The 13728-nt window shown below is 44.2% G+C and overlaps 1 protein-coding gene across 1 annotated transcript in view; it reads right to left on the reverse strand.

Annotated features, from left to right (window-relative positions):
* Positions 1-11292, reverse strand: part of atp5f1d (ATP synthase F1 subunit delta) — a 28742-nt gene extending 17450 nt beyond the window's left edge. Inside the window, exons 1-2 of the mRNA XM_086004612.1 lie at positions 11045-11292; positions 1009-1162 (exon numbers count right to left, since the gene is read on the reverse strand). Coding sequence (XP_085860738.1) covers positions 1009-1162; positions 11045-11188 — 298 coding nt within the window. The 5' untranslated portion in view covers positions 11189-11292. The remainder of the gene's footprint in view (positions 1-1008; positions 1163-11044) is intronic.
* Between the last annotated feature and the right edge of the window lie 2436 nt (positions 11293-13728).

Raw genomic sequence — 13728 nt, forward strand, 5'->3', positions numbered from 1 at the left:
ATGCTGAACCTTTATAAAGCACTGGCTAGGCCACAACTGGAGTATTGCGTCCAGTTCTGGTCACCACACTTTAGGAAGGATGTGAAGGCCCTTGAGAGGGTGCAGAGGAGATTTACCAGAATGGTTCCGGGGATGGAGGATCTTAGCTACAAGGACAGGTTGAAGCTGGATTTGTTTTCATTAGAGCAAAGAAGGTTGAGGGGTGATTTGATAGAGGTGTACAAGATTATGGCAGGTTTGGATAGGCTAGACGGTGAAAGGCTGTTCATTAGTTGATGGTACAAGGACTAGGGGACAACAGATTTAAGGTTTTGGGCAAGAAATACAGGGGGGACGCGAGGGAAAACTTTTTTACGCAGCAAGTGGCGACGACCTGGAATTTGCTACCGACAGAAGTGATGGAAGCGGAGACACTCAATGTTTTCAAGGGGAGACTGGATAGGTACTTGAGGGAAATAAACTTGCAGGGCTACGGGGGATAGAGTGGGGGAATGGGACTGACTGGATTGCTCTACAGAGAGCCGGCACGGACTCGATGGGCCGAATGGCCTCCTTCTCTGCCGTTATGACTCTGCCGAGGCGTATTCATTCCATTTGGTTCCTAATCATTAAAAGTGTGTCAGTGTTGGGTATAAGCACTTATCCTTTATATTTGGAGGTAACCTATGAAAGCTTTTCTGCCAGTGAATGAGTTAGCACAGCTAATCAAACTGCATGCTGCACAAGAGCCTGCAACAGTGCTAGCATTGTTAACACTACTAAATGGTATCAATGCAAAAAGCTGCACAAGGGTTATCGACATTTTTAGCACTCAAGTCACTGTTAGATGAAAATTAGCTACAAAAATCCATTATATTGATGCTCAGCTGGTGTAAAAATATTATCAGTGTTAATTGCCTATAGTTTACACAATTACAGTAGAAAATGTCATTGCAGTAATATGGAAAGCTTTTCAATTATGAAATTCAATTTTTAAATTATCTACTCTAATTACAGAAATTGACGTACCAAAATACTTGGTCTGTGCACCCTCTTCATCAAAGATCGTTACTACTCCAGGTTTGAGCACCTGCAGTGTGGGTACATGAGCAGGGAGAATGCCAAAGTTTCCAGTCAGTGTTGGAACATCTACTTGCTTCACGCTGGCTGCATTATAATACACCTGATAAGAACAAACACGTTAACAGCCAAGAAAACTGCAGCACAGGTCTCCGCACCCCTCATCTTTTCCCCCTTAAAGTCAAAACCCAGGCAACATTATCGGTCAGTTATAAATTTTGCAAGCATATACATAGAGGCCAGTAACTTATGTCACTAGAAACACAGCTACCACAAAAAAAATTGTCAACTGAAATATACTTTCCCCATAAGCCACACATGCTAGAAAGGTCATAAGTTCTATCTTCAGTCTGTGTTGTCTCTGGTGAAAAGGTAGAAATGCTACATAACAACAGAAAATGCTGGAAAAACTCAGGTGGTCAGGCAACATCCGTGGAGAGAAATTTGAGTTGGCGTTTCGGGTCGAACCCTTCTTCAAAACTGGAAAGAAAAGAAAATAGATCGAAGGCAGGGCTGCGATCAGACAAAAGAAGTGAAAGAAACAAAAGAGCTAGACGAGATGGTAATAGGCTGAGATTAGGTGTAAAGTGTACTGGCAGGGCAAGAGATAGCTGCCAGGTGTGGGAATGGGGGGGGGGGGGGGGGGGGGGAGAAGGAGTGGAAAAATTACAAGAAAAAATGTGTAATAGGGACCGAGGTTATGATCTGAAATTGTTGAACTCGATGTTGAGTCCGGAAGGCTGCAGAGTGCCTAATCGGAAGATGAGGTGCTGTTCCTCGAGTTTACGTTGAGCTTCCGTGGAACAATACAAGAGGCCAAGGACGGTGAGTTCCGAGTGGGAATGGAGTGGTGAATTAAAATGACAGGCGACCTCATTACCCTAATGTAGTGAAAGGAAAATGTATCAGGCATTTTGCTCCCAGACCATGACTGGAAGTTTATGCATGGATATCACAAGGGCAAGATTGAGATCGAATCAGATGTGATGCCTCCAGGGGGCAACTGGCCTGCAGTCATTCACTGTCTTAAGCTCCAGCATGAAGAAAGAATGCCCACTTGTGCAGGTACAAGAGTGTAACCAGTGTCACTGTATCTGTACCCCAGCAAGGGGGCAACACAGTTGGGAAACAGCAGAAAATAAGTAAAAATACAGCACAGCATTTCCCCCGAATCAAAAATTACACCACAATTATAGGGCTCTTTTTGGGTGGGGATAATATTTAGAGTTTTATACTGCTGCTAACCCATGCTCTCCCTGAGCTTGTAGTATTACTCCTGATGTTTGAGAAACCAAGTGACAATCAATAAATCCTGTTACAAAAGCAAAATACTGCAGATGCTGGAAATCTGAAATAAAAACAGAAAATGCTGGAGATACTCAGGTCAGGCAGCATCTGGGGAGAGAGAAACAGAGTTAACGTTTCAGGTTGATGACCCTTCGTCAGAACTCAATTCTGACCTGCTGAGTATTCCCAGCATTGTGTGTTTTTATTTCAATAAATCCTGTGTTTTGTAACACCACATGTCAATGACACAGAATGCAGTGACAATTGCTGTCAGTACATGCTCCATGTAAAAATTGAGAATTTTTCTTTGAATATCGGAGTGATTGCAAGGGTGTGATCTAATCCTGGGTTAACCTATCCAGAATTGTTACAAACCCCTTGCCTCGCCCAAGATCAATTGTGATTTGTATAAAACCCTGTTCTGGTTATGCCTATGACTAAAGTGACAGTACTGCCTAATCTAATTTTTGGAGAGTGTACTGGCCTCAAATGCAATAATAAATCTGTAGCTCAAAAGAGAATTAAAATTTATCTGGAGTTTGGTCTCCCAACAGCATCAGTGACCTTTTTTTAAACTCCACAACTGTGGAAGAAATGACCTCTAACTTTTAAATTATGTAACATCATTTCCACAACACATATACAACTTCAGCACTATAATACTAGTCATATTTACTCCAATGACCACGGCCCAGATTGCGCTGTAGCGGCATGTGCTGTTAGTTATACTTGTTCATGCACGTTTAGGTTTTTTAATTTTTTTGCATGGAAAGTTGCTGAAAGTGCGACCCGATAGCGAGGCATCTGAAACCCAAGTGAAAGGGGCAACCAACTGTGTATGTCCTCAACCAATCAAATTGAAGGATTGATAAATAAACAGAAATGACAGAAGTGTAAATTCAGAGTGGGTGAATTCAATGTCAAATCAGGTAGAGAGAGATAGAGAAGGAAAGATTGGATTGAGAAAGAGACAAAGGAAAAGTAATTTTTTAAAAATAATTCTAAAATACATTTTTCAAAACAACTATTACCTGAAGGAATGAAACTCCACACTTAATAGTTCATTTTCAGTGCCAGAGGGGTTGATAGGCAGTATTACGTCAGTAAAAGGGTGCTTACGCTTGTGATGACAAGACATAACTTTGCAGTGAGTTTAGTTTGCGTCTACCGTGCAAATTCAACAACTTCACGCCATTCAATGCATTTCAATGGTGAGGCGAGATGCCGTTTTCACTAAGCTAACTTGGACAGCAACTTTTGGGTATTGGCATTTGACCACACATCTGCCCTTTGCTGTACCATTTACGTATAAATAACAGCAAGCACCATTAGCCTCACCGTTATTTTGACAGCAAATTCTGGGTCATTACGTTTTGAGCCAGAGTTCCGAAATACCCTTTTTATTTATTTCACTCACCATTGTCAACAAGGCCCTTGCCTGTAGCTGTCCTGTTGCCCACACCTCAACTCAAGACAGCAGGACCCCCTCTTGGCCCTCTCGACCCACTAGCCGAGGCATCTACCATTTGCAACATGATTCTTGCATCAAGAACAATTTCTCTTACCCGCCCTGCTTTTCAGAGCGAGTGTTGCCTCTGACACTCTTGCTTGCTCACTTTTATCTGGCTGCTCTTTCAGAGACAATTTCTCCTGCAACCACACCAGGTACAGCACCTGTCCATTTCCCCCTCTTTGACCAGCAATTTGTACTGCTTCTAATCCAATCTACTGTTGGGGGGAAAACAAATACAGATTCAGCAGCACAAAGGATCTCCACCCAAAACAATAACCTGTATTTTCTCGTCAACTGCTGGCGGACCTGTTGTATATTTTCCAGCATTTTCTGTTTTTACTCAGTATGTACTTAACAAATCATAGGTCCACACTAGGATTAAGGAATTAAAACTATGGCCAGCTCCCTCATGTCTTGCTTGTTAAAAAGACCGAGTACTGTATAGTGACTTTTGTCACAAGATTCACACACTCAGGCAGGAATTTAACAAACACAACTGTTACAAATCTGTTTTCTATATATTGTCACACATCACAGAATGCTAACATCAGAATACCATTCAGAATATCAAAACTATTTTGAATGATTTTGTACAAGTGTGCAATTTCTGTTGACACACTGCCCTATAAAATGTAACAAAAATATACTGCCACAAATTTGCATAACTCAAATTTATTCATAATAATTCTCAAATCGAACATGATTTTTAAACGTGGCTGGTGGCGGTCTCCACTTAACCGGGTTTGTTGTAATGAAAAGAGCCCCAATTTCTTCTCATAGCTGAAGCATCTCAATCTTAGTGAATCTCATCTGCAGCCCTCATGGCCTGGATATACTTGCTAAAGTAACAGAGCTCCTTCCAAGGGGCACAAGATAAGCTGCACAAATTATAAAATTATGCATTGTCACCATCGTTTTGACCACAGTATGGGCAAACACCATACGACCCAGCAAAAAGTGCTTCTTCAGGTTGCACGTGCAGGGCCTCATTAGGTGCCCGCGTGCCTCTGCAATCCAAGTAAGATAGGCACCGAACCAGAGCCGGACTAAGAATCTGAGACCCTGTGCACCAATGACAATCAAGGCCCATCCGCACCCCAACATAGCCCCTCCTCCAATCCATTAAAACACAAATATGTAGTCCAGGTCATGCTGTATGGACTGCTTCATTATGAGGAACTGCAAATGGAACTGAACACTGCCAGCTTGAAACACACTAGCTAGTACAGGAAACTTTGGTTTATCCGGAGGTTAACTGTCCGGAATGCTCGAGCCACCGGCAAAATTCAGGAGTCGGTTCAGTAAGTTTTTTTTCTTTTCGTTGTTTTTTTTCCCCCACCAGTCAAGCTCTGCAAGGTCTAGCTAAAGCTGTTGCTTAGCTACAGAGACGCTTGCAAGCTGCGGCTGACTGTTTAGAAGCTAAGCAACAGGGTTTGTTGCTAGATGCGGAGCTCAAAAGCTTCCGTATGTTTTAACATTAGCGCTGGTTTGTCCGGCAGTTTTGATGGGACGGCAACAGCTCAGTCCCGTCGGTGCCGGATAGCACAAAGTTTCCTGTAATGCCCTAGAAGACCAAGTCCAATGCTGCCTACTAGCCTTACCCATTACCAACTGTTTAATCCACATCCTCATTAAGAGGCTTTGGCAACGAGACATGTCTGCCCTGAGGCGGACTCCTTCCAACAATATGAGGACAGTAAAAGAGGATAGAAGAGACGAAGAATTAATCAGCTAAATGTACATCTAAAAGATAAAGATATTTAAGATAGAGGAGAGATAATTGATAAACTAATCAAACTTAGAGAGCTTAAAACTTCTGGTCTGGATGGATTGCATCCACACATTAAAAGAAGTTAGGGAAGATACAGCAGAGGCGCTATTACATATATAAAACAATTCATTAGAATAGGGAATAGTGCCAGAGGACTGAGACAGCTAATGTTATTCCTATATTAAAAAAAGGGAGCTAGAACAAGTCCCGGGAACTATAGACCAGTTAGCTTAACGTCAATGGTAGGAAAGGTAATGGAATCTTTATTCAAAGATGTCATTAAAAAAAAATCTAGAAACAGAAAATATAAAAGAGTGTAGTCAGCACGGATTTCAAAAGGGAAGCGCATGCCTGACAACCTAATTGAATTCTTTTAAGAAGTGACGGAAAGAGTAAACAAGGGTAATGCAGCAAATGTAATGCATTTGGATTTTCAGAAGGCCTTAACATAAAAACATACATAGAAGATAGGAGCAGGAGTAGGCCATTCGGCCCCTCGAGCCTGCTCCGCCATTCAATGCGATCATGGCTGATCATCCAAATTCAGTACCCTGTCCCTGCCTTCTCCCCATATCCCTTGATCCCTTTAGCCTTAAGAAATATATCCAACTCCTTCTTGAATATATTTAATGAATTGGCCTCCACTGCCTTCTGTGGTAGAGAATTCCACAGGTTCACCACTCTCTGGGTGAAGAAATTCCTCCTCATCTCTGTCCTAAATGGCTTACCCCTTATCCTTATTAAGGTACCGCACAGTAGACTTATGGCTATGGCCAGAGCATGTGGAGTCAGGGGACAGGTAGCAGAATGGATAGCAAGTTGGCTACAAAACAGAAAACAGAGTAGGGGTTAAGGGTAGCTATTCAGACTGGCAAAAGCTGGGAAGTGGTGTTCCCCAGGGATCAGTGCGGAGACAATTTACATTAATGATTTGTACCCTGGAATCAGAAGTACAATTTCAAAATTTGTGTACGAAACCAAATTGGGAGATATAGTTAATACAACAAGGAAGAACGAAATAAAATACAGGAAGACATTAATAAGCTTGCAGAATAGGCATGAATTGACAAATTAAGTTCAATATAGTTAAGTGTGATGTGGTGCATTTTGGTAACAAGAATAAGGAGGCCACATACTGCTTGGATTTTAAGAGTATGAATGGGGTAGAAGGGCAAAAGGGATCTAGTGGTGCAAACACACAAATCACTAAGAGCTGTGACCCAGGTTAATAAGGCCATAAAAAAAGGCAAACCAAGCACTAGGGTGCATTTCTAGTTGTAAAACAGAAGTTAGGTTAAACTTGTATCGAACCTTGGTTAGGCCACACTTGGGAGTACTGTGCACCAATGTTCCCTCTAATTTATTTTGGGCTGTGCAGCCCCTTCAAAATTCTGCACCTGCGTGCTTTCAAAAGCTGGTGAGCCGGCTGCACAGAGCCTCCAGACGCTGTGTGGACACGCAGCTTAAAAGGGAACATTGCTAGGCGCATTTCCGGTCTCCATATTATGAAAAGAGGCATTGGAAAAGGTGCAAAAAAGATTCACATGGATACCACCAGAATTGAGCAGATATACTTATCAGGAAAGGCTAATCAGGTTAGGTCTCTACTCTATAGAAAAGAGAAAGCAAAGGGGTGACCTGATAGAGGTCGTTAAGATTATGCAAGGGTTTGATAGGGTAGATGTAGAGAAAACGTTTCCACTTGTGGAAGAGTCCAAAACTAGTCGTCGTAAATGAGTGTTATCAATAAATCCAATAGGGAATTCAGGAGGAACTTCTTCACCCAAAGAGTGGTAAGAATGTGGAACTCACTACCACGAGGAGTAGTTGAGGTATATAACATAGATGCATTTAAGGGGGGAGGGGGTGGGGAGAAATTTACATTTATATAGCACCTTTCACAACCCCAGGGTGTCCCAAAGCACTTTACAGCCAATAAAGTGCAGTCACTGTTGTAATGTAGGAAACGCAGCAGCCAATTTGTGCACCGCAAGCTCCCACAAACAGCAATTTGATAATGACCAGATTATCTGTTTTAGTTACATAGGTATTATACATAGAAGATAGGAGGAGTAGGCCATTCGGCCCCTCAAGCCCGCTCCGCCATTTAATGAGATCATGGCTGATCATCCAAATTTAGTACCTTGTCCCTGCTTTCTCCCCATATCTCTTTAGCCTCAAGAAATATATCCAACTCCTTCTTGAATATATTTAATGAATTGGCCTCAACTGCCTTCTGTGGCAGAGAATTCCACAGGTTCACCACTCTCTGGGTGAAGAAATTCCTCCTCATCTGTGTCCTAAATGGCTTACCCCTTATCCTTAGACTGTGACCCCTGGTTCTGGACTCCCCCGCCATCAGGAACATCCTTCCTGCATCTAGTCTGTCTAGTCCTGTTAGAACTTTATAAGTTTCAATGAGATCCCCTCTCATTCTTCTAAACTCTAGTGAATATAAGCCTAATCGACCCAATCTCTCTTCATACGTCATTCCTGCCATCCCAGGTATCAGTCTGGCGAATCTTCGCTGCACTCTCTCCATGGCAAGAACATCCTTCCTCAGATAAGGTGACCAAAACTGCACACAATACTCAAGGTGTGGTCTCACCAAGGCCCTGCACAACTGCAGCAAGACATCCTTGCTCCTGTACTCGAATCCTCTCGCTATGAAGGCCAACATACCATTTGCCTTCTTAACTGCCTGCTACACCTGCATGCTTACCTTCAGCGACTGGTGCACAAGGACACCCAGGTCTCGTTGCACTACCCATTTTCCCAATCTATTGCCATTCAGATAATAATCTGTCTTCCTGTTTGTGCCACCAAAGTGGATAACCTCTCATTTATCCACATTATACTGCATTTGCCATGCATCTGCCTGATCACCTAACCTGTCCAAATCATACTGGAGTTTCTCTGCATCCTCCTCACAGCACACACACCCACCCAGCTTTGTGTCGTCTGCAAACTTGGAGATATTACATCTAGTTCCCTCGTCTAGATCATTTATATATATTGTGATGAATAGCTGGGGTCCTAGCACCGATCCCTGCGGTACCCCACATTACATAGGATATATGGCACAGAAACAGGCCATTCGGCCCCACCAGTCCAGGCCGGGGTTTACGCTCCACTCGAGCCTCCTCCCGTCTTCATCTCACCCCATCAGTGTAACCCTCGATTCCTTTCTCCCTCGTGTGTTTATCGAGCTGCCCCTTAAATGCATCTCTACTATTGGCTTCAACCACTCCGTGGTAGCGAGCGCCACATTCTCACCACTCTCTGGGCAAGGAGGTTTCTCCTGAATTCCCGACTGGATTTCTTGGTGACTGTCTTATATTGATGGCCTCTAGTTATGCCCTTCCCCACAAGTGGAAACATTCTGTGTCTAAAACTTTCCTAATTTTAAAGACCTCTATTAGGTCACCCCTCAGCCTTCTCTTTTCTAGAGAAAAGAGCCCCAGCCTGTTCATCCTTTCCTGATCAGTCTAACCTCGCCATTCTGCTACCATCCTTGTAAACCTTTTTTGCACCCTCTCCAGTGCCTCTATATCCTTCAGCCATTGGAAACAATTTCTCTTAAATTTACTTGATCTTAACAATTCATGACTTTTAAACGCCTCAATCAAATCTCCTCTTAGCCTTCTCTGCTCGAAGGAGAACAACCCCAGCTTCTCCAGTCTCTCCGCATAACTGAAGTTCTTCATCCCTGGTACCATTCTGGTCAATCTCCTCTGCACCCTCTCCAAGGCCTTCACATCCTTCTTAAAGTGTGGTACCCAGAAGTGGGACACAGTACTCTAGCTGGGGCCAAACTACTTCTTTATATAGTTTTCACATAAGTTCTTGGCTTTTGTACCCTATGCCTCTATTTATAAAGCCCAGGGTCCCGTATGCTTTGTTAAGCTGTCCTGTCACCTTCAGAGATTTCTGCTGACCCCATCCAGCACCTTAAACATTCACTCCCTCCACCACCGGCGCACCGTGGCTGCAGTGTGCGCCATCTACAAGATGCAATGCAGCAACTCACCAAGGCTTCTTCGGCAGCACCTCCCAAACCCACAACCTCTACCGCCTAGAAGGACAAGGGCAGCAGGCGCATGGAAACAGCATCATCTCCAAGTTCCCCGCCAAGTCACACACCATCCTGACTTAGTATATCGCCGATGGGTCAAAATCCTGAAACTCCCTCCCTAACAGCACTGTGGGAGCACCTTCATCACACGGACTACAGCGGTTCAAGAAGGCAGCTCACCACCACCTTCTCAAGGGCAACTAGGGATGGGCAATAAATGCTGGCATTGCCAGCAATGCCCACATCCCAGGATAAGATGATAATTACGAGCTGGATCACACCCCCACCCCAAAAAAAGAGTTCCCAATTCTGCCACCCCCACCCCCTCCAAATCTAGTTGATGATTGAGGGATAAATATTGACCGGGGAGAACTCCCCTGCTCTTCAAATTAGTGTAAGATAAACACGAGGGGAAAAGGAATAGAAGGATATACAGTAGTGAATGGGAGTTTTAGATGAACTAGGATGGGAGGAGGCTGCCGTGGAGGATGGACCAGTTGGGCCGAATGGCCTGTTTCTGTGCTGTAAATTGGATTCAGGCTTCAAATGAATCAAGCGCAATTAAAGAAAAGTACTTTGAGGCAAAAGTAGAAATACACCAATTCCCAAAACTACATGAAACGCTACATTCTGCAAAGCTTGCCCGAGAAGACCGAGCTCTGCTGTAAATGTAGGGGTGACAGTGGACGGCAGCTGGGCCTGCTCAGGGCCGCACAGGCCTAAAACTATCCTGAGCCGGTGAAAACCGGAAACATAGAAGATAGGAGCAGGAGTAGGCCATTCGGCACTTCGAGCCTGCTCCGCCATTCAATGAGATCATGGCTGATCATCCAAATTCAGTACCCTGTCCCTGCTTTCTCCCCATATCCCTTGATCCCTTTAGCCTTAAGAAATATATCTAACTCCTTCTTGAATATATTTAATGAATTGGCCTCAACTGCCTCCTGTGGTAGAGAATTCCACAGGTTCACCACTCTCTGGGTGGAGACATTCCTCCTCATTTCTGTCCTAAATGGCTTACCCCTTATCCTTAGACTGTGACCCCTGCTTCTGGACTCCCCGACCATCTGGAACATCCTTCCTGCATCTAGTCTGTCCAGTCCTGTTAGAATTTTATAAGTTTCAAAAAGATTTTTTTATATATATAATATAAAATTAAAAAAAAAATATATAAATATATATAAAATAAATAAAGACACATATTATATAAAAAAAGCGAAAGACTAAAAAGAGAAACTTATGCCCAACATTGGTGATACCTATTCCCTGACAGAGCCCCGGCTGGGGGAGCCGGCGCCGCCCGCTACGCTAGGCCCAGGCCGGGGCCTGTCGCCATTACCTTGGTCGGAGAGGCGAAGGTGAAGGACATCTTGACAGCCTCGGAGGCCACCGGCGCCGCCTCGGCATAGCCTCGGGCCAGAGCCGCCCGGGTCAGCTGCAAAGTGCCGGGACGGAACATGGCGCGGATCCTGGTGGCGAACATGCCGAGCGCTGGGTTTTCCTTTTGCTGGGAGCCGAACGCTGGGTTGACACCTTCCTTTCAATGGCCGCGCCGCCGCCAAACCAGCAAGGACAAGCCGCGACCCAGCCTGCACCGCGGCCCCGCGCAGCCGCACACACACCACAGCCTGCTGGTCTCTGTAGTTCTTCATCTCAACCAAAAAAAGAGAAAGACTTGCATTTACATAGCGCCTTTCACGACCACTGGACCTCTCAAAGCGCTTTACAGCCAATGGAGTACTTTTTTCACTGTTGTACTCTTCTGGTTAAAACAATAAAACTGTAACTTAACTGAAAACAGTAAAAGAACCATAACAACTTAAATTAAAATGGTAGCCACCATTGTAATGTGGGAAACGCAGCAGCCAATTTGCACACAGCAAGATCCCACAAACAACAATGTGATAATGACCAGATAATCTGTTTTTGGTGAGGTTGATTGAGGGATAAATATTGGCCCAGGACATCAAGGATAACTCCCTTGCACTTCTTTGAAATCGTGCCCTGGTATTCTTTTACATCCAGCTGAGAGAGCAGACGGAGCCTCGGTTTAACATTTCATCCAAGAGACAGCATCTCTCTCCCTCAGTACTGCACTGGAGCATCAACCTAAATTTCTATGATAATCAAGTTCCTGGAGTGGGATTATGAACCCACAACCTTCTGCCTCAGAGGTGAGTGTGCTACCAACTGAGCCACAGCTGACACCTAAACAACACAACAACTTGTATTTATATAGTGCCTTTAACGTATTAAAACGTCCCAAGGCACTTCACAGGTGTATTATAAGACAAAAACATAGAAACATAGAAGATAGGAGCAGGAGTAGGCCATTCGACCCCTCGAGCCTACTCCGCCATTCAAAGCGATCATGGCTGATCATCCAAACTCAGTACCCTGTCCCTGCCTTCTCCCCATATCCCTTGATCCCTTTAGCCTTAAGAAATATATCTAACTCCTTCTTGAATATATTTAATGAATTGGCCTCAACTGCCTTCTGTGGTAGAGAATTCCACAGGTTCACCACTCTCTGGGTGAAGAAATTCCTCCTCATCTCTGTCCTAAATGGCTTACCCCTTATCCTTAGACTGTGACCCCTGGTTCTGGACTCCCCCGCCATCGGGAACATCCTTCCTGCATCTAGTCCTGTCAGAATTTTATAAGTTTCAATGAGATCCCCTCTCATTCTTCTAAACTCCAGCGAGTATAAGCCCAATCGACCCAATCTCTCCTCATACGTCATTCCTGCCATCCCAGGTATCAGTCTGGGATTTGAAACTTCTGACACCGAGCCACATAATATATATTAATGACTTGGACGTGGGTGTACAGGGCACAATTTCAAAATTTGCAGATAACACAAAACTTGGAAGTATAGTGGAACTGTGAGTAGGAGAGTGATCGACTTCAGGAAAACATACACTGGCTGGTGAAATGGGCGGGCACGTGGCAGATGAAATTTAATGCAGAAAAATGTGAAGCGATACATTTTGGTAGAAAGAATGGAAATATAAACGAAATGGTACAATCCTAAAAGGGGTGCACGAACAGAGAGACCTGGGGGTATGTGTGCACAAATTGTTGAAGGTGGTAGGGCAGGTTGAGAAAGTAGTTAAAAAGGCATACAGGATCCTGGGCTTCATAAATAGAGGTAGAGCGTACAAAAGTGTGGAAATTATGATGAACCTTTATAAAACACTGGTTCAGTCTAATTCTGGGCACCGCACTTTAGGAAGGATGTGAAGGCCTTAGAGAAGGTGCAGAAAAGATTTACGAGAATGATTCCAAGGATGAGGAACTTCAGTTACATGGATAGACTGGAGAGGCTGGGGTTGTTCTCCTTAGAGCAGAGAAGGTTGCGAGGAGATTTGATAGAGGTGTTCAAAATCATGAGGGGTCTAGACAGAGTAGGTAGAGAGAAACTGTTCCCATTGGCGGAAGGGTCGAGAACCAGAAGACACAGATTTAAGGTGATTGGCAGAAGAATCGAAGGCGACATGAGGAAAAACTTTTTTACGCAGCGAGTGGTTGGGATCTGGAATGCACTGCCTGAAAGGGTGGTGGAGGCAGACTCAATCGTGGCTTTCAGAAGGGAATTGGATAAGTACCTGAAGGGAAAAAATTTGCAGGGCTACGGGGAAAGGGCGGGGGAGTGGGACTGGCTGAAGTGCTCTTGCAGAGAGCCGGCACGGGCTCGACGGGCCGCATGGCCTTCTTCTGTGTTGTAACCATTCCAAGTGGAAAAACTTCATTGGGAGTACTCATAGCAAATCATGCCTGGCATTGCATTCCACCAGCATATCTATGTCCTGTTGAAGTCTATCACTATGTTCCTCACTGTTCACTATACTTCCAAGCTTTGTGTCATCTGCAAATCCAAGTCATTAATATACATCAAGAAAAGCAGTGGTCCTAGTATCGACCCCTGGGAAACACCACTGTGTACCTTCCTCCAGCCTGATAAACAACCATTCACCACATCTCAATCATTTGGAGTGATATCTAGACATTTTGATTTAGAAA

The sequence above is a fragment of the Somniosus microcephalus genome, chromosome 13 (genome assembly GCF_052327205.1).
Source record: "Somniosus microcephalus isolate GS21.2 chromosome 13, FLI_Smic_1.0, whole genome shotgun sequence".
Lineage (NCBI taxonomy): Eukaryota > Metazoa > Chordata > Chondrichthyes > Squaliformes > Somniosidae > Somniosus > Somniosus microcephalus.